Source organism: Henckelia pumila, unplaced genomic scaffold, assembly GCF_033568475.1.
Source record: "Henckelia pumila isolate YLH828 unplaced genomic scaffold, ASM3356847v2 CTG_418, whole genome shotgun sequence".
In the NCBI taxonomy this organism is placed as follows: Eukaryota; Viridiplantae; Streptophyta; class Magnoliopsida; order Lamiales; family Gesneriaceae; genus Henckelia; species Henckelia pumila.
Genome location: NW_027331823.1, coordinates 45,768 through 68,746, shown reverse-complemented (window position 1 = coordinate 68,746; position 22,979 = coordinate 45,768). Strand labels below are relative to the sequence as shown.

General features: G+C 33.3%; 1 protein-coding gene across 1 annotated transcript; it reads right to left on the bottom strand.

Moving 5' to 3' along the window:
• Positions 1–423: 423 nt before the first annotated feature.
• On the bottom strand, positions 424–1,499 carry LOC140871142 (chlorophyll a-b binding protein 3C, chloroplastic-like). Its single transcript, XM_073273582.1, has one exon. It carries the CDS (start codon positions 1,286–1,288, stop codon positions 494–496), a length of 795 nt encoding a protein of 264 aa, XP_073129683.1. The 5' UTR covers positions 1,289–1,499; the 3' UTR covers positions 424–493.
• Positions 1,500–22,979: the final 21,480 nt, after the last annotated feature.

Below are 22,979 nucleotides of genomic sequence, written 5' to 3'. Positions count from 1 at the left end.
AAAGATTTTTGGTCCAAATTGGCCATCTTTACTGAATTTCCAGATGCGTAGCCCCTCTACAAAGGATAAAGAGATACTGGAGATTTCAAGCACATCCCTTGGTAGAAAAAGTTCTTCCAAAAGTTCGAGAAATTGGAATAAGTAGATATTCAGACACTTTTATTGAGTCAAAACTAGCCGGTATTGAAGTGTCCACATATATAGGAGTTATTGGTATCCTCCACACAAAACTTGGGTTTGCCCCTATGTTCGAACTTCGAACACAAAAATTCCCTTCTTTTGTTTAGTTTTTCACACCTCCGACTCCTCTCTCAAGGTTTTTTTTTTTATAAAATATTCATTTCTAGAGTAAATAATGTGATAACATATTTTTAGTTTGTTCTGAGTTAAATAAAGCTTAATTGTTAAAGAGAATAAGAACACTGGAAAAAATCGACTCATTCATTCACAAGTTTAATTACAAACGGATACATCCTTAATTGAACAGTGAAATTCATTTGCCGGGAGTGAAGTTTGTGGCGTAGGCCCATGCATTGTTGTTGACTGGGTCTGCAAGGTGGTCGGCGAGGTTCTCCAATGGACCCTTTCCGGTGACGATAGCCTGAACGAAGAATCCGAACATGGAGAACATGGCAAGCCTTCCATTCTTGAGTTCCTTCACCTTCAACTCAGCGAATGACTCAGGGTCGTCAGCAAGACCCAATGGGTCGAAGCTGCCACCTGGGTACAGTGGGTCAGTGATTTCTCCCAATGGCCCTCCGGCAATACGGTACCCCTCAACAGCTCCCATCAGTATAACCTGGCTAGCCCAGATGGCCAATATGCTCTGTGCATGCACCAAGCTCGGGTTCCCCAAGTAGTCCAGTCCACCCTCGCTGAAGATCTGTGAACCAGCCTTGAACCACACGGCTTCACCGAATTTCACACCGTTGCGAGACAAGAGCTCTGGGAAGACGCATCCCAGGGCTCCAAGCATGGCCCATCTGCTGTGGATCACCTCCAGCTCACGGTTCTTGGCGAATGTTTCAGGGTCTGCCGAGAGTCCAGCGGTGTCCCACCCGTAGTCTCCGGGGAACTCACCGGTGAGGTAGCTTGGGGACTCACCAGAGAATGGTCCCAAGTACTTGACACGGTCGGGGCCATACCACGGGCTGCCGGATGAAGCAGGTTTTGAAGCAGTCTTCCTCATGGAGATCCTCCCGGCGCCGGTGATCTCTGAAGTTGATGGTGATTTGACCGCCTTTCCGGCCAAGGCTGGGGAAGAGAGAGCCATTGTAGATGAAGCCATTGCTGTTTGTAGAAGGCTGGTTTTGCTAATTGTATTGTTTTGGAGTAGTGGTTGATTTTTGGTTGAAGTGCTAGTAAGGTATTTATACAAGTGGGCTCTATCGTATTCTTTATCTTTGGAAATCAAATGGGGTGTTGTGATTGGTTAGGGACATTTTGATATCACCACTAGATTCAGATTTTTGTATGTTTGGTGACAAAAATCTAAAGATTTGTTGTTGCAACCAATGGGAGTTTGCCAAGCCTGCCATTTGATACGATGAAATTTAGATTAGTGGTGAATTTTATATCAAACGATGTCTGTGTGTTTATCAATGGACGTTTTCTGATGTATTAATTGTGCGGAAGAAAGGCAAAACTGTAGAAATGTGTTCCCGACTAACCATTATGTGATGCCTTCGAAAATCATTAACTTGACCTCTTACACAAAATGATAACTTAGAATTAATATTACAGTATTTTGAATTTACCTTTTGAATATTATAGTTTATAGATCATATCACAATTTTTTTTAAAAAAACAATATATTCAAAATTAGCTACGATTTTTCAAAAAAGCGTAGCAAAATTGCTACAGTTTTTTAAAAACCGTAGTAATGTCTTGTATGGTAAAATCGTTGCAAAACCGTCGTAAAATGCGACAGTTTCTAGAAAACTTTAGCAATGTGTACCCGACGAACCATTATGTGATGCCTTCGAAAATCGTTGAAAAAAGCGTCGTAAATCCACATTTGCGACACAATTTGCTACAAAAAATCGTAGACATTTTTTTTTTGTAGTGATTAGTGTTTTCCTTTGATCGGAGACCATATTGTTTGTCAGAAATTACTTATGTGATCGACATGGATATTTTCATGAATTTTCGAATGAAACTTTGTGATTTTTTTAGAATATTATGTGGCCTTTCAAAAATACATGTCGCCATCTGTGATCACAACAGAAGAAATTTCTCGCTAACAGGATGGTCTCTAATAAATAAAATAAAAAAAAAACAAGTTTCAAGATTGAAAACGAAAATTCATTATTAACATATCAAAATAAAAAAAATGTAAATTACAGGATCCATAATTCAGGAATATTAATTTACCTTCATTGTGCGTACATGACCTCTTACACAGAACGATAACTTAGAATATTACAGTCTTTTGAATTTACCTTTTGAATATTACAGTTTCTAGATCATATCACATTCCAAAGCCAATGACATCCAACTTCCACACAAAGAATTATACAAGATGTAAAAATATTGAATTTGTAGATCTTTGTTTCACAAGAAGTGAATATGTAAAACCAGCATATAATGTTAGCAACAAAAAGAAAAACCAGCATATAATGTTGTTATAGATAGAAACTATACCAAAATTTTTGGTTTATACGACATTTTCAACTATGTACGAGGGAAAGGGTAAATTAAGTAGAAAATATTAAATCTATTATTTCTTTGCATTGTATATATATTTGTTTCAAAAATTGGTTATATATATATATATATATATATATATATATATATATATATAAATGTGAAAGAACATGTCGTGCACATGCCTTTTAAATTATTTTCTAATTGCATTCAATTCTTAATTCTAGAGTTTTGTCTTTCTTAGACAAGTTTGAAATTTGGTGATATTTATTATTACTTCATGGAATTATTTGATTTCTGATTATACATTGTTTCCATGCTTTGTAGAATCTTATTTATGGAAATATATTGAAGATCTATAAAAGGTGGTGCATGAACCGATCAGAACAGACGATAGACAAGAGAGTGGAACATTGAGAGCAAAATACATAAATAATTCACTACAAAAATTCTGGAGCTTTGAAGATCGATTGTTGAAGAATTTCTGGAGTGTTCGTCGCTGTTACAATTGAAGTGTTGGAAACACTGAAGAACACGCGAGTGAAGTGTTGTTCTGAAAGTGGATCCTTGGTTTTTGTTTTTCGGCTTAGAGCTTCCTATTGGTTTATTATTCTAGTTCTTACTAATTTTTAGGAAGTCATTTATTTTCTCAATCTGTTGAGAAAATTAGATTTTTAATAAACAATCACTAGTTGGGTTTTGTAAACTGATTTGATTTTCTAGTGATTATTTCGCCATGAGGCATCGCACAAGTATTTAATACTTGTGCATAAATATCTTCGTGTTATTTACTGTTATTTATTTATTCCGGTGCATAGTGTTTTCTTGAAGTGTTGAAAACACAGAAAGATAACACAATCTCTTAAAGTCAAAAAGTTATTTCTGGTATTTTTGTGATTTCAGACTGTCCAAACCTAACAAGTGGCATCAGAGACATTCACTTGACGATACTAAGTGTGATTCTGTTTTTGTGTTTGACAGGACATCACAATGGAGATACCTTATTCAGGAACTGCTCAACGTCCTCCAATCTTGGATGGATCCAAATACTCTATCTGGAAAGTCAGGATGCGTGTCTACATCAAGTCGATTGATGAAAAGGTCTGGCAACGTGTGCTACAAGGCTGGAATCCACCAAGGAGAACTGATGGAGAAGGAGATTTTCTCCTCAAACCAGAAACAGACTGGAATACCGATGAAATTGCTTCTTCGAATATGAACAACAAAGCCCTTAATGCTATATTTACTTCTCTTGATTCTAATATATTTTCACTGTTCACTAACTGTGTATGTGCTAAACAGGCTTGGGAAAAACTTCAAATGCACTCTGAAAGTGTGCGTCAAACCAAAAGAAGGATTCTCACTAATCAGTTTGAAAACTTGAGGATGGAAGAAAGTGAGACAATTGATGATTATGAACGAAGCTTGAGGAAGATCGAGAACGAGGCAATTGATCTTGATGATGCTATTTCAAATGAACGACTTGTGAGCAAAGTGTTGCGATCACTGCCTGAAAGATTTCAAATGAAGATTTGTGCAATTGATGAATCAAAAGACACATTAATTCTGGGCTTGGATGAATTGATGAGTTCTCTTCGAACTTATGAGTTGGAGATGAATTTTGGAAAAAAAGACAAAGGTAAGTCTATTGCACTTCAAGTTTCTAATGACTCATACAAGATTTTGTTGATCTAACACAGGGAGTCAACGAGTCTGACTTAGGAGATGATTCCATTGCCTTACTTACCAAACACTTTGGTAATTACTTAAAGAGAATGAGAGAATATAAGAAACATGGTCAGAAACCTAAAGTGTTGAATACTCCTGCTGCTGGAAGACCATTGAGAATCTGCGGACCAGAACAGAATACCATTCCATCAAAGAGTCAAAATCAAATTTAAAAAGAAGGAAAAACACAGAATATCTCAAAGAGGTTTGAGTCTGTGAAATGTCATGAGTGCACAGGCTTTGGTCACTATGCTAATGAGTGCCCAACCAGACTTCGCAAAGGAATGTGTGCTTCCCTGAGTGATGATGAAGATGAGGAGGGTACAGAACAAGGAGAAGAAGAGACTCACAATGCACTTTCAGTTCTGGTGCAGCAGAAGAACAGTGTTGTCACAGGTGCCACAACACTTGGCCACAACACTGATCAAAAGCTACTTTTTCTGAATGCTTCGGTACCTAAAGACTCTAACAATCAGGATGCTGATGAGGAAGAGCTGTCTTTAGAGAATGTCCAGAAGATGTATGAAGAATTGTATACTGATTGGATGTTAAGGAACAAATCAAATTCAATTCTATCAAAAAAGAACAGTGAAGTGAAGGCATCAGTGGCTAGACTTGAAGTTGTTCTGAGCAAGAAGGATTTAGAACTATGCAAGGTAAAATAAGAGCATGGAAGAGCCAATGAAACTCTCGCAAAGTTTAATTCAAGCAAAACCAAGATGGATTCAATACTGATGATGGGAAAAGATGATAGAGCTGGTCTAGGCTTTCAAAACAACAAGTTTGAAGTAGGGGAGTCGTCACAAACTGTTTTTGTCAAAGAGAACAGTAACTCTGCTAGTGTTTCAATTGCAATTCCAAAGAAAAAACCAATTCCATTGAAGACACAAGCTCCTGTTCAAAGGAAAAAACAAAATAAGCGTAGGTTTGTTTGTCATTACTGTCACAAGCAAGGTCACATCAAACCTTAATCTTTTAAGCTCATGTATGACTATATATACTGGAATTCCAGGTAAGTGTTGCCATCAGTGTTGCCAACACTGAACCAGAACACTGCCAAGAGGAAAAATACTGAGAAAAAGGTTTGGGTACCAAAAACTAAATCCAGTTTTAATGTTGTTTATACTTCCTTGAAAACTAATGTTGCAGGTCATTGGTACTTCGACAGTGGCAGTTCACGCCACATGACAGGGTTGAAGAAGTATCTTTCTGACTATGTTGAACAGGATAAAGGAAAAGTGACATATGGAGGAGGATCCAATGGAAAGATTGTTGGAAAAGGAACTTTGAATGTAGAAGGACTGCCGAAACTTCACAATGTTCTACATTTTGAAGGATTAAATGCAAATCTTATTAGCATTAGTCAACTTTGTGATGATGATCTTTATGTTAAATTTGATAAGAATTTGTGTCAAGTACTTGATAAGAGTAATTCTTGTGTTTTGACAGGCTCTAGATCATCGGACAATTGTTATCAACTTGGAGAGAAAATTGCTTGCAAATTCACCAAGGTTGATGATTTGAATTTATGGCATCAAAAGTTAGGACATGCTAACTTCAAAGCACTGAAGAAACTGAGCAAGTATGATGTTGTACGTGGGATGCCAAATTTGACTTCTGGAGTTCCATACGTGTGTGGAGACTATAAAAAAGGTAAGCAAACTCGTGTGTCACATACAGTGTTACAACACTGTGGGACAACACGATGTCTTGAACTCCTACACATGGACTTAATGGGACCTATGGAGGTTGAAAGCTGTGGAGGAAAGAGATATTCATTTGTGTGTGTTGATGACTTTTCAAGGTACTCATGGGTGAGTTTTCTAAGAGAAAAGTTTGAGACATTCGAAGTTTTCAAAAAATTGATAAAACAGATTACTAACTTGTTTTCTTTGAAGGTTATCAAGATTCGAACTGACCATGGTAAAGAATTTGAAAACTCATTGTTTGATCAATTCTGTGAAAAAGGAAGGTATATCACATGAATATTCAGAACCTAAGATACCTCAGCAGAATGGCATTGCCGAAAGAAAAAAACAGAACCCTCCAAGAGATGGAAAGGGTTATGTTAAGCTCGAAAAATATTGCAAAAATATTTTGGGCTGAGGCTTTAAATACTGCATGTCACATATCCAATAGGGAGTATTTAAGAAAAGATTCTACTATGACATCCTATGAAATTCTCGTGGAAAAAAGGTCTAACCTTAAATATTTTCACATTTTTGGATGAATTTGTTATGTTTTGAATGACAGGATGCAGTTGACCAAGTTTGATTCAAAAAACGATAAATGTTTATTTCTTGGATATGCATTAAATAATCGAGCTTATCGTGTGTTTAACTTGAGAACTAGAACTATCATTGAATCTATTAACGTGGTATTTGATGATTATGCAGATCTGAAGGGGAAAAGAATTGAAGACACTGTTAATGATCTGCTGGATACTGTAAAACCCCAGACTGATTCCAGTGTTGTCACTAGTGTTGTCCCACCTGAAAAATCACCCAACACAACACTGAGTCCAACACTGAATCTGAATGAACAGAGTACAGGAGATCAGGATGATTCTGGAGAAACATCACAAGATGATGGATATGATGTACCAAGAAGAATTCAGAAAAACCATCCTACTTCACAAATTATAGGAGATGCACAAGAAAGGATGCCAACCCGAAGAAAGGAGAAAGTTGATTACAGAAAGATGGCAGGGTTAGTGTGCATGACTTTCGCATACGCTCAGGTAAGACATTCTTGTTTTGTGTCAAGTATTGAACCAAAAAATGTTGTTGAGGCTTTAAAAGATGAATTTTGGGTCAATGCCATGCATGATGAACTTGAACAATTTGTTAGGAATGATGTATGGATCTTAGTTCCTCCACCTGATCATAGTAATATCATTGGAACAAAGTGGATTTTTAAGAACAAAACTGATGAATCGGAAAATATTGTAAGGAACAAAGCTAGGTTGGTAGCTCCTTGTATACACAAGTTGAGGGGGTGGACTTTGATGAAATCTTCGCACCCATAGCCCGTATAGAATCTGTTAGATTGTTGTTAGCCATTGCATGCCATATGAAAATGAAACTTTTTCAAATGGATGTCAAAAGTGCATTTTTGAATGGAATTTTGAATGAAGAAGTATATGTAAGACAACCTAAGGGATTTGAAGATCCACATCATTTTGATCATGTTTATAAGTTTAAGAAGGCCTTATATGGATTGAAACAAGCCCCTCGTGCTTGGTATGGAAGGCTCACGGAGTATTTGCTTGACATTGGATTTAAAAAAGGTGAGGTAGACAAAACACTTTTTGTTCAAAAAGTACAAGGTAACATTCTTATCTGTTAAATATATGTTGATGACATAATTTTCTGTGATTCATCTCAAAAACTTGTGAATGATTTTGTTGAAAGCATGACGCTACCTTTGAAATGAGCATGGTAGGTGAGTTGAATTATTTTCTAGGATTACAAGTGAAACAAATGAGTGATAGAATCTTTTTGTGTCAAAGCAAATATACTAAGAAATTGGTAAAGAATTTTTGTACTGATCATGTTAGACATATGAAAACACCAATGGGAACTAATGAAAAAATGTGCAAAGAAAATGTTGCTGACAGTGTTGACAACACTCTGTACAGAAGCATAATTGGAAGTTTGCTGTATTTGAGTGCAATTCGACCTTATATTATGTTCAGTATGTGTTTGTGTGCCCGATATAAATCTGATCCTAAAGTCACACATATGAAAGCTATAAAAGAATTTTGAAGTATGTTGCAGGTACTTTAGCCTTGAGTTTATGGTACACTAAGGAAACCAATACAAATTTGGTAGGCTATAGTGATGTTGATTGGGCAGGAGATGTTGATGAGAGAAAAAGCACCACGGGTGGTTGTTTTTATTTGGATAACAACTTGATTTCATGGTATAGTAGGAAGCAGAACTGTGTGTCACTTTCCACTGCTGAATCCAAATATGTGGTAGCGAAAAGTTGTTGTTTTCAATTAATTTGGATGAATCAAATGCTACAAGACTATGGTCTTAAAAGTGAAACTCCAATTTTGTATTGTGATAACTCAAGTGCTATAGATATATCAAAAAACCCAGTACAACACTCTCGAACTAAACACATTGACATAAGACATCACTTCATTCGAGATTTAGTTGAGAAGGACATGATCCATATGGAGTTTGTTGGAACCAATAACCAACTGGCCGATATTTTTACAAAAGCATTAGACTTCGAGAGATTCTCCAGTCTCAGGAAATCTCTCAATATGTGTTCATTATAAGCACTCACGGTTGCTGTCCCTAAGTGTTGCCAACACTGGAGGAAAACACCAAACATGCATGTGCATTTTTAGGACTTTAGGCATACTGCATACTCATAATGTTCTCTGTTTTGCACTGTTTGATAACACTGATCAACTTGTTGTAGTTTTTCTGCAAAAAATTATTTTTAGAAAAAACTTGTCATGATAATGTGTTCTAACTAAACCACGAAGTAGTTGAGGGATGTTCGTGTATTCCATGATCTTGTCCAATGTGAAAAGTGGTTTCGCATATCTGGAATACAAGTTTGATAAAATTTCAGTGACCAATATCTTGAAAATCAAACTAAAATCGGAAGAAAATTGGAAAAAGCTACCTAAAAGAGTCCAATGAAGACCGTTCTTTTAGTGTGCAGGCTACCACTTGTGAACTAAAATAAAAAATAAGTATAACATGGCTCTGGAAGTGTGAAAAATTCAAAATTATTTTAAAGACTACAATTTTGTTGGGAAGTATTGCCAATACTGGTGCTTAACACGTGCTGCACATACTTTGCATGCATTATATTGTTGATCTAATCTCATTACATCTGTTTTAGACATAAATTAGGTCATGCATTTTGCATTTACTGTGATCATATCGTGCTCAGGGTTAAAAGTTCAAAAGACGAACAAAATTGGAAAAATTGCCCAACTTGCTGAAAATTGAATTGTTTGTGATTGAACATGTTTCAGTGGAGTTAAAACTCGATGTGAAGTTATTTATTTTTGGGGAATATTGATTTTTTTATTAAGTGAGAGTTTTCAAGGTATCCTTAATTAATCAAATTTAATTCCTTAATTAAGAGATTTTTTACCTGTTGAGGATTGTTACCGTTAGGGGGAGATTTCAAGTCTGATATGATAGATAGGGATTGTGATTTTTTTACCGTTTGAACCCTTTATCCCTATATATTTCTAGCACTGTAGAAATTGATCTCATCATCTTCTATCCTTCTAAACTCTCTTTGCAAAATATTCCTCGAAACCCTCATTGTAAAATTGTTGTTGATAATGGCATGAAAAGATTTTGATTCCCAAGATATACGATCGGAGATGGGTTACCAAGAGAAAGACAAGCCTTCGAAGGTTTCCTCTGAAAACCCTACCCTCGCAATCGTACCTGCTGCCATTCAACCTACACCGTTGGCAGAACTTGCTCCAGGAGAACCCGAAAACGAGATTGACCTTGAGAATCCTCCTAATTTCTCAGTGTTGAATCGCGTGTTCCCAACACTGCCAATAGTTACAACCCTGATTTCACTACAAACAAGAAATTTTGTGGAAAGGGGAAGACTTCTTATCCTATTTTAGATGATCCAGATTTTTCCTCTGGAGATGATTCTGCAGATCAAGATTTTGAGGTGGTTGCAATACCAAAAACCACTGTTGCTGAAAAGACCAAATCAAATAATGAAGATTCATCTACTAGTGATGATTCAACTGATGAAGATTCTACTGATGTGGCCTCTACTAAGAAAGAGCCATCTAGTGCTGTTGTTGTTGATGATTTCAAGAAGACAACCACAGAGGCACCAGTTTCTACTGATGAAGAAATTTCTCTAGCCACATTCATGGCTAAAATTCGGAAGTCCAAGGCTAAACCCGTTGTATCCTCACAAGTTCCATCTGATGATGATGAAGACGATGCTGAAATGATGCAAGAATATGAGGATAACCGGCCCCAGACGTCTGATAGTTCATCTTCTTCGAGTTCTGAGGAAGAAGATTATGAGGATGCTGATTCTGAGAGTTCTGAGGAACAAGTTGCTGATGACAGTGCTGCCAACACTGCTGAGGAATCTGGCACTGAGATTGATCCTGCTAAGGCATACAATCTTCAGTTTTATTCAAAGGAATCTGCTGATGAATGGGAAGCTCTTTCTGGCAAAGATTGTTGGGAAGAAAGAAATATTTATGAAGCGTCCTTTGAGAAGCAGAACTTGGCGACTTTCTTAAACCAGCAGAATTTATATTCTACTGTCACCACTGCCGGACCATTTTCAAGAAGAGCTGTGTTAGAGTTTTACTGCAATCTGAATACAAGGACTGGAGATGAAGAATCATTTAAGTTTGGAAGAGTGTACATCCGAGGAAAGGTGTATGATTTCACTCCTATTCTGATCAATGAGCACTACAATACTTCTGATGTAGAAGATGATGCAGTCTCTGAGGATATTGATCAAATCACTAAGGTGATCACTGGAATAATGGTTCAAAAGTTTCCTCTGCATCCGGACAGGTTGTCAGCTGCAAAGCTTACTTCTTTCTTTTCTGTGCTTCATGAGATCGCAATAAGGAATTGAAAACCATTTACAAATACAACAGTGGTTACTAGACCACAAGCCCTTGCGCTGTTTGCCATTGGAACTCAAGCTCCGTTGGACTTTGGAAAGTTGGTGTATGACAATATTATGTCTTTTAGAAAAGGTGGTTGGAAAGCAACCAAGTTTCTTTTTCCTTCGTTGATCTATGGTATGCTGGAATCTCAAGGCTTCAAGAAAGAGGATGATGAAGAGTTGATTGGAGGAGATGAGCTTATCAAGATTGCACCTGGTTTGCTGAAGGGAAATAGAAAGATTGATCTACCATGGACTGGTGTTGTACCCAGTATTGCCAACACTGAGTCTGTTCCACCCATGACCATTCATAATACTGCTCTGCTTATGTTGAATTCTACTGCAATTCGCGCTCAAATTGCTCATGCTGAGATGAAAATTGCTCAAGCCAAAGCTGATATCGAGTACTATGAAGCTTTTTTAGCTGAGTACATGACTAAACTTGGACTACCAGGGCCCTCTAGACAAAAAAGGGGAGTAGAATCAAGTGCTGATCAAGCTGAAGAGGAAGATGATTAGATTCATGCTCTTATCATAATTGGTTTTAGGATTTTTCTTTTATTTTTATCTTATCTTTTATTTTTGTTTTTGCTCTAAGTTCATAATATATTTCTGAGTTGATTAGTTTGTGCTCCTTATTACTCTCTGATATGCTACTACACTAATTTCTACTCTGATCTAGTAAGTGTTGAGAGTCTGTGTTGCCAACACAATCACACAACACGTTGTTTTGAATTGACTAAATTCAGGGGGAGCTTTGGCTGTATAATTAGGGGGAGTTATTTGCACTTGTGTGTGTGTTTTGTCCAGAAAGGCAAAAAAAGGGAAGTTTGAAAGAACATGTCATGCACATGTCTTTTAAATTATTTCCTAATTGCATTCAATTCTTAATTCTAGAGTTTTGCCTTTCTTATACAAGTTTTAAATTTGGTAATATTTATTATTACTTCATGGAATTATTTGATTTCTGATTATACATTGTTTCCATGCTTTGTAGGATCTTATTTATGGAAATATATTGAAGATCTATAAAAGGGAGTGCATGAACCGATCAGAACAGACAAGAGACAAGAGAGTGGAACATTGAGAGAAAAATACATAAATAATTCACTACGGAAATTCTGGAGCTTTGAAGATCGTTTGTTGAAGAATTTCTGGAGTGTTCGTCGCTGTTACACTGTGTTGCCAAGTAGTGTTGAAAACACTGAAAAACACACGAGTGAAGTGTTGTTCTGAAAGTGGATCCTTGGTTTTTGTTTTTCGGCTTAGAACATCCTATTGGTTTATTATTCTAGTTATTACTAGTTTTTAGGAAGTCATTTATTTTCTCAATCTGTTGAGAAAATTAGATTTTTCATAAACAATCACTAGTTGGGTTTTGTAAACTGATTTGATTTTCTAGTGATTATTTCGCCATGAGGCATCGCACAAGTATTTAATACTTGTGCATAAATATCTTCGTGTTATTTACTATTATTTAATTATTTTGCTGCATAGTGTTTTCTTGAAATGTTGACAACACTGAAAGATAACACAATCTCTTAAAGTCAAAAAGTTATTTCTGGTATTTCTGTGATTTCAGACTGTCCAAACCTAACAACATGTAATTGTTTTCAGATGTATAAACATTTAATGCTTATATATATATATATATGTATATATATATATATATGTATATATATATATATATTTATATGTGTGTGTGTGCGTGTGTAATTATTATATGCCATGATTCTAAATGTTGGAAGATGAACAGCATGCAGTGATATGCATCTATACTTGCGATGCCATGAAACAATAAAATAACTCAGATTCAACTCAAAAAAGCATTAATTATATTCTTATAATTCACAGTAATTGAGCGACAATACAATCTCGACTGAGCACAGTTTCAAAAGTCAAATTCATTTTCCTGGAGTGAGAAGAGACATCGCTCTGATACCACTTGTTACGATTTGTTCGGTGAGATAAACTGCTTAGATATCACTTGATGGGATCGTGTTTGGGGGGTGATCATTTGGGTAAATAACTGTAGAATTTGACCCCTTAAACTTCAAAATAAATTTCAATTGAGGTTGGTCAACTGAATACTTTTTTTCTCGTGTGTCGATGTTAATTGACCAACTTGATAAGTGCAGAATGTGGTCAACTAACAGATACTTTTTTTTCAATGAAGTTTGCAGCACCTTAACTAATAATAGTGAAATCACAACACTTGAAATACAACTCAACACTTGAGCAATATATGATCCTAATTGATCTGATATAATGCTATGCTCAATCGTGTTCTTCGGCTCTTTTAATATGACATTGATAAAAGCGCTTTGTTCCTCGACTGACTGTGTGTGGGTAAACTGAATACCTTCAGTTTACCTATGATAACGAAGATGTATGTGCGATTACTTTTCTAAGAAGCCGAATGCGATTTCTGATGCCCTTGATGAGTATTTATACTCGGCGGGCAACGGTTCTTTTGAATTCAAATCAATGGCTGTTAACTTGTCTTTTCTGCAGACATTCCCTGACATCAACGTACACTGATATGTTCTATGAATGCGGCGCCTGGTCTTGTATGGAAAAGTCTATCCAAATGAGTTGCGTTGATTCAATCTTTCTTGCTAGTAATAATAAAACCATACATCATCCAAGAATTTGAAGTTCTTGTTTACTGAAACTTTATTTTATATTCGTAAAGTAATATATGAAAATATTTATTGTAATATTACAATAATCCACTCATATAACTGTCAAGATATAAATTCTAAATTGAAAATCAATTTAAATGAGAAAAAACATTTCAACGAACAATTTTAAAAATAAATATAATTTTTGCTCATAAAAATTGGACTGCTTTAGAATTTAATTAAAACAAAATTTAAAATTGAATTAATTCTTAAAAAAATTAGCATACGAGTATACGAAAAATCTAATTTTAATTTAAGTTTATCACATAATCTCACAAATATCATTAATTAAGTTGAATTTTAAACAGAAATCTCATATACCACCAAAAATTTTGAATAATATTTTGTGAAAAAAAATCACATTGTCTTTTATTATATGATAACTTGTGATAACTTGTCTTTTCAGTTAGTTCTGTGAAAAAAAATCATAGAACCAAAAGAAATCTATTCTTTTTTTGCGACCGAGATTTTATATCCGGTCTCTAATTTTGAAACGGATAATATATATATTTTTTGTCTCAATTTTGGAACAGATTGATTTTCCGTACAAATTAGGTCTTGGTAATTATTTTGGTCTCTAATTTGTAACCAAATCCAAATATTGATCGCTAATAAGAAATATTTTTCTTAAAAATATATATAATAAAATCCAGTCTCTCCCTCCCTCAGCGGGTCATTTGCAAAAATGACTCTCTCACAAATTTCTTTTAAGTTTAAGGGTCTGTTGACTTTTCTTATATTTATAATATAAATGTTATTAGTAATGACAACAATGCCCTTTTGATTAAGTTGAAGTAATGTCATCAAATGTTGAATCTGATTCAAAAGTAGATTCACTTGATTCTGTGAGATAATAAATATTTTCATCATCGGATGAATATTCAATTGTTTCAACTGGATAAAAACAAATAGTGTGTAGTTCTTCTAAAAGTTTAACTTTGTTTTTCTTTTCGTTACGCTTTGGACATTCATTTGCATAATGTCCTTCTTCATTGCACAACCAACATGTGCAATTCTTTCTTTTACCCTTAGGGCAAGGTGGTTTTTTGTTATCAAACTTTTTATAAAATTTTCTTCTATAAGGTTTTCTGAAGAAATTCTTTTTAAATTTCTTTTTCTTATAAGGAATAAATTTTCTATTAAATGATTTATAAGGTTTATTAGGTTTATTATATTTCTGCCGTTTTAGATGTTTGTGTGACATGTTTGTTCTACAGTCATATTCTTTTACTGTGAATTTCATTTTATCACAACAAAGTTTATTGTTTTGTTTATAAGATTTAGATATTCTTTTATTTAATGTTATCTCATGACATTTCTTTGTTATTATATCCTTGATAAATTTAATAGCTCCTCCCAAAGTTTTAGCATAAGAGATAGTTAAAAATTCATCTTTATATTTATTGGAATATTCGGTATTTTATTAAAAATACTTAATTTATAATGTTTCTTTTTATCAGCGTCTATTAATTGATAATAGTTTGTTTCATAATCACAAATAAATTCTTCTAAATAACATAAATTGCATAATTTAATATTATCCAAAATAAAAATTGCTCTATTTTGTTCTATATTTTTGTCTACTAAATTAGCGTCATTATTAGAAATTCCTAAAAATTCTTGATACAAGGCAACGACAAATAATTCGAAATATCGATGTCCTATCATTCCTTGTGGTAGTGATAAGTGCATTTTGTGCACTTAATTTGTATATGGTTTTACTTGACTTTTGGGAATTTATTGGTAGATATTGCGTGAAATTGTTGTTTTTTTTTTTTTTGTAAGAAGTTATGGACTTCGATGTGTTCAAGTGGAAATAAGCTTAAAAGATGAAAGTTTACAAGGAAATTCAAGAGTTGGAAAAGAGAAGAAAAAGGCTGAGTTCGAGCTGGAGGGGCGCCCGCCCTATCCCTAGGCGCGCCCGCGCTGTTACTGAAGAACTCAAGAAGAAAAGTCGAGCTGAGGGCGCGCCCGCGCCGTTGAAGAATGTTCAAAAGTATGTTTTGTGAATTGAGAGCGCGCCCGCCCTGTTTCCTGCGCGCCCGCACCGTCGTCTGTTTTGAATATTAGAGTCCGACTGTTTATGAAAACTTTGGGGATATCTTTGGTATTATTTTGGACGATTGTTAGGTCATATTTAAGGGATTTTTCTGAGTCATAAAACTATCTATCAGCCACCAATACACACAATATTCGAGAGAGCACTTTTGTGAGTTTTTGGAGTTGAAGAATTGAAGATTGCTTGGAACGAAGACGAAGACTTTTCGACCGGACACGGAAGAAAGACTACGACTTTGTTTCTTCTTTTTATTTTCTTTTGATTGTTGAATTATGTTTGAGATATTAAACATGATTTGGTTTTTATTGAATTCGAGCATGAACTAAACTTTTCTAGTCTAGAGGTTGACGTTGCTTGGTTGAGACATATTCATGAATCTTTGATTTTAATGAATTGAATTTCTATAGATTAATTGTGTTTCTAGAATTGAATGTCTTCTTAATTTACTGGCCATAAATTGAGTTGTTATATTTACTTAGAATCGTTGCTCGGGAGAGGGGATTTTGAGTAGGATCAATAGGAACTACACTGTTAATTGTTTATATAGCTCGGGAGAATATATAGCTTTAATAGAACCTTTAAGGAACATCATTTTACACATATCACTACATCTAGATTTTTAATAGGGATATTGAAATCGAATTGTAGTTGATACACTCTATTTGTTGCTCGGGAGAGGGGAATAGAATAATCTAAGTGTTCTTGGTTATTAATCGAAGGAAATTCATAAAATAGATTAATTAGGATTGAATATTGTCGAGACCAAGTGAAATCAAAACCTCTGGACTATTTTTCTCTGATTGATAATTCCTCGAAATTTGTGTGTGTGTGAGCTTGATAATTTCTCATTATTTATTTTATTTATTCTGCAAAATTCTCGAAGTTTGATTTTCTAGATAAAATTAAGACTATTTTAATTACAAGTATTGAATATTTTCATTTTACTCCCTGTGGGATCGACACTCTCTCTTTCATTATACTAAAACTTGACACTTGTACACTTGCGAGTAAATTTCACAACAGGTAGATTAGTTATTAATAAGTTTTCGGCCCAAGTTCTCACTGCTCCTACTAAAGTCATTTTTATCATTCCATGAGTTAGAACTTGTACATTCTCACTTTTGTCTAATAATGGTGTTAATTGAATTTGTACTGATAGCTCATTTGCCCAATGGTCTATCCTTGATTTTCTTTCTTTTGCTGTTGAACATCCTATATCTAAAATATTTTGTTTTACAAACTCTGATGTTTTTTATTCTCTAAGAAAATCTCTAATATCCTTATAGGTTCCTGAGTAATGGTCTCTATTATATCCAAATTCTTCGGTTTTAATTCCACTGCCTTCATATGTTCGTAGTGTTACTTGTGGTCTAGAATCATCTTCAGATTCAGACTCTGAAATATCCATATCTCTATATTGTTCTGATTCTTGATGAGAATGATACAGTTCTTCTGTATTTATTCCTATTTGCTCAGAATCAGATTGATCTGTTTCACTAAACATCTCCATACTTGATTTTTCCATAAATGAGGGGATTTCTATACCATGATTCAATTTTGAATGGTGATTCTTCTTCCATTTTTCCTTTTCCTTTATCCTTTGGAAGAACTTCTTTAAGATAGCTTAGTATTTCTTTACTATGTCTTTCTTGTTCAATTATTAATCTACTCGTAGCTAAGTCAATGTATTCTTTAAGATTTTTCTCTAATTCTTGTATAATAAGATTAATCTTATTAATCTTATCCTCAAAATCTCCTAGATCTTTTTCTAATTTTGTTAAGGACGTCATTACGATGAAGTTGATTCATTAACAATAGCTTGTTTAATTTTAAGAATATTTTTATTCATTGTTCCAATTTTTTCTAGTATATCTTCATCATTTCTAGTAAATGATAATGATCTTCTTAGTACAGAATGTTTTGTGATTTGAATGTCATCTGAACTCCATTTTTTATAGGGATTTATTTCTTCAATAAATGTCTTTCGAGGGTGTTCAATCCTTGTAATATTTTCAAACATTCTTTCAACAGAAATAGTTGGTTTTGTTGAAATTATTCCTGTTTGAGAATCATTACTCATTGCTAAACCGACAACATAGTTTATATTGATTGGATGGTTTCCTGTTAACATAAGATTATTTCTATAAAAGTAATAATCTAGTGTTAAAACATCATTTATGTTTTTATCAAAAAAAGATGTATTGTACTGTAGATAAATACAAAATTTCATCTTTTTGTAACATAAATTTCCTTCAATTTTTTCAAGGATAGAATCTTCAAAATTTCGTATCCTTTTATCACGAACTGTGATTTCAATTGGTGTATCTATTCCTTCTCGATAATGAGCTGATATTATTATTTCAATTCCTCCGATATGAACATATTTCAGTTCAAATCGTTCTTTTTCACTGGCTTTTGCCATGATGGTATCAATATTTTGAGTTGTTAATAACTTCAGAGTATTAGACCTTAATTCGTTATTTATTTTATATGATTGTTTTTTGTACCAATCGAATAATAAATTAAATTTTTCCTGGGATTAATAAAATTTGAAATCTTACTTAATATTCCTGGTTGATCTATTAGATTAGTTTTTGAATTAGAAAATCCTGTTTTCTATATTTCAGTAAACTTACTTTGATTAAATATAATATTCAAATTATACTCTTGATTTTCTTCAGATTCATCAATCTGACTGTTTTGATTTGGAATTTTTACTTCTGTCATTTTAACAGATGATAGAACTTCTTAATTTTCTTAAAAATATTAAAAGCCGTTTTGTTGAATCTATTTGTTCTAATAAATTCTGGAAATCTTCGAAACTATCAGTTGAAGATTGACAGTTCTTAAGATGTTTCAAATTGTTTTCACAATTTTCTATATCAAAATTTATATTTTGATAATATAAATTAAAAATATTTATTTTTGTACTTTCATACATTTTCCATTTAGTAAAAATTGTTATTCTTACTATTTTGTTTTTGTTGATCGGGTTTCGATAACAAAGCTTATTTTTAAAAAATAACAGAAGATCTTTTCTTTTCGAGATTTATAAGTTTTTGTTCAAGATCTACTATATCTTCAATTATTAAATCATCTTTTTCAAGATTAGAAGAGTAATTCAGGGCTCTTTCATGAGCCTTTAATTGTTCTTTAGTCATATCTATTCTGAAACTAATATTCTTAGTTGCCAGATTGAATATGCTAAGTTTATATTTTGATCGTACTGAAGTACATCGTTTATTAATCCAGTATTTTTGTTCTTCAATCTCATTTTCAGATCTTATAAACATATTTGTTTCTTTAAACGTTTCTTCAAATTCTTTTCCTAGAAGTGATTTTGACTTCTTTGATCCTGATGCCATGATCTATTTAATAAATAACGGCTCTGATACCAGATTGCGAAATCCTTAATTGAGTTTGAATTCTTTTATGCATATTTTAATTTAATAGTCGTTCCAGGCATATTTACAAATTTATTTATAACAAATAAACGACTTGAATCCAATTTGTTTCCATTCATACATTACTATTACAACCCTTAGTTGATAAACTGATTTGAATATAGTTAGATCAAAATTATTTGTATGATATTCATGAAATGTATCATATTCATGATCATCCTCTGTTTCAAACCAGTTTTTAATTATTAATTTTCCATTTCTTGTAAAATAGAACGACATGATTTATTTGTATTAATAGAACAAAGGATTTAAAATCAAAGATTAAGTTATACCTTATCTATTGTCTTCGATTTTCTTGATTTGGCAGAGGCTCAACCCTTTTAGTCATTTTCCACTTCCTGTGTTTTTCAGCGACATACAACGGGCTCTAGAGTTTACCTGTCAAGAAAATCGTTTCAAATAGATAGATACATCTATCTTTAGATTTTCAATCCTTTGGCTATATTTCTCTTAGCCAAGGGTTTGATTCATTTGTTTATGATTTTACAATTCGTCTTCAGATTATTCATAAGCTATTCTTCTTCTTATGAAATTCAGAAGATATATCAATGCATGAAAGAGAATTTTTGCACTGAAAAGTTTCTATATCATTTACTACAAACACAACTCCTTATATAGAGGAGTTTACAAAGTTGAAAAACGCGTGAAAAGATAAGACGCATAAAGAGATAAAAATTCTCTTTACTCTTATAATAAATAAAAGTGATGAGGGACCACTCATCGACAATACATAATGGAAACAGTTCATTTTTCGTCTGAATGGATGCCTTTACACATGGTGTGGTCCACGATTATAATTTTATTACATTGATAATTCGTTGTCTGTATCACTAGTGGCTTCAGACCATTTCTTTATTGTTTTCTCTTCTTTGACAGTTGTTTCCTTTGTCTCTTCTTATGTCTTTTGACAATGTCCACATTTGTGAGTGGAAATTATTGTACCTAGTTTCTTGCATAGCATCTGTTGTGTTTCTCTGGTCATGTCAACTCTTGCTTCATAAATCGGAGCTTCGAATTGAGCTAACATGGCTTGTTCTTTCTTTTGGATTTTCTCCTTATGTCCAGTGGTTAATAAAATTTTACTGGTTGCAAAATTTATTTTAACTTTTGAGTTTCCATCAATATTTCCTGTCTTTGAGATCATGTCAATCAATGTCTTTATTCTTATCTCAGGAAGTGTTGAGATATCCATTACTGGTTTCTCTTCATTTGATCCTTCAAATAAGAACTTGTCTTTTTGTTTTCGACATTGAATATATACCATTGGTTGATAGAATTTGTTATCATCCCAATCTGGAAGGGTTGAGTGAATACTCAATGTTAATACTGGATCGTCCTTAAAGACTGCTTTCTTGAACTGGATAATACTATTTCTCAGTTGATATGAAAATAGTTCTATCTCTTAATTTTTGGGACTGACTTCTAATCCACTTAATAATCCATTTGAAAGGAATCTTGCGACTTCATGCGCTGGAGAACCCTGCAGTGTTCTTGCTCTTGATATACTCTGTGTGTCACAAGTTTGTAGCCAAGATCCTGCAGATGGTTTGGCTATTCTCAAATAGTTTAGTGTTTCAAAGAATTCAGTCTTGAATTTTTTTGAAAAATTTGTTTTTTCAAAAATTAGTTTTTGTGGTCGCAAATTGACCATCTTTCTTTCTCTTGTTTCAAGCGCTCTTTTAAACGTCCTTTATTCTTTTTCATTTTTCTCGATGTTGGCTGTGACCACCGGTTCTTTATTTTTTTCTTTTTATTTTTCTGTTTCCTTGTCGTCAGTGCTGGCTGTGACCACTGACTGTTTTTTCATCTCCATTATTTTGTCAAATGGAGCTGCTAACTTAATTGGTGTTCTTGGTGAGGATGATGATGATGTTGTCATCTTTTCTTTTATCCTCTGAATTTTTCCATTTATATTCTTTTTTCTTTGTTGAAGAATCTGAATTTCTTCATCTATGTCAATCAATTGTTCTTTTAATTGATCTAATTGCTCCATCATGCAAAAGAAACATATATATATATATAAAATGGTCAGAAATTTAACTCTTTATCGTGAGTAATTCGGATAGTTTTATTATGCGTATCATTGCATTTATGAATTCTTTTGCAAGAATTGAATCAATCTTCATAAATGAGATTGATTGTTTTACTCATAGAGTAATTCATGTTTCTGAATATAAATCTCATTTCATCAATTTATATTCCCCATGCTTTCTGAGGCATGTTCGGATGACTGAAAGTCATAAAATAATTCATGTCTCTGAATATAAATCTTATTTCATCAATTTATATTTTCCATGCTTTCTGATGCATGTTCGGATGACTCGTGGTCATTTTCTGAATCACTTAGGATCTCCTTTGTTATTCCGTTACTACGGATAGTATAATTTGGATGAAGTTCTCTGGTTAATTCATCGGGTAATGAATTATCCGTTCCTTTGACATGCTGGATCTCGAACTGATAATGGTTCAATTCCAATTGCCATGTAATTAACCTTGTTGCATTTCTCCCTGCATTTCTTGATATTTTTCTTGTCTTGAAATATGTTAAATTCATATTATCCGTTCTTACTAAAAATGATTTAGAAATAAGATAAATTTCATAAGTTCTAATTGTAAATATTAAAGCTAATAATTCTTTTTCATTTGAATGATAATTTAGTTGTGCACTTTGAAAAGTTCCTGATGTATAATTACATAATTTTTCATTATTCCTAGTAGCTGTTTTAGTTAGTTCTTCTAAATTTCTTTCTCTCGTATAAGCTTTTAAACATGTTCCCCAGTATTCATCTGATGCATCTGTCTCAATTATTATTATATCTTTATTTGAAGGAAAATATAATTCAGAAAGATTACTAATTATTTTCTTTTTAATAGTGTCTATGTAATTAGTATCTTCTTTCGACCATTTCCACTTATAGTCCTATTTAAGTTTTACCTGAAGAGGTTTTCTGATTTCTGCAAGTTTCTTAATGTAATTTCCAGAATATGTTAATAATCCTAGAAATATTCTTAATTGATCTTTATCTTTGATTTCACTAGGAAAATCATGAATTTTCTTAAGTATATGTTGTTGCAAACAATGTTTTTCGTCTTCTATTTGTAATCCTAGATAATTGATTTTTGTTTTAAATAATTGTGCTTTCTTTTCAGAAAGTATAATTCCATATTTATGACAAATATCTAATACTGTCATGAGATCTTTATAATGTTGATTTAATGTTTTTGAATAAATTAATATGTCATCTATGTAAACACAACAAAAATCTACATATGGTTTAAAAGATTCATCCATATATCTTTGGAAAATACCTGATGCTTGTTTAAGTCCGAAAGGTAATACAGTCCATTGATATTGTCCTTTTGGACAACTGAATGCTGCAAGTAATTGTGTTTGTGGTTCTAGCTGGATTTTTCAGAATCCTGATTTACAATCTAGACTGGAGAAATATTTCATTCCTCCTATATAAGATAGTAAATCATCCTTGTTTGGGATGTAATATCCATACATAATTGTTGCATTATTCATTTTTCGATAATCAATTACCATTCTTTTTTTATCAGTATCTTTCTTACTGACATAAAAGGCTGGTGAAGAGTGTGGGCTCTTGCTTGGAATGATTATCTTAAGTTTGAGTAATTCTTGAACTTTTTTTTCAAATATTTTTACGTCATCCATGTTGCATCTTCTTGGTGCTTCACGGATTGTGATATTAGGGTCTTTAAGTTTTATTGAAGCAATAAATAATTTTT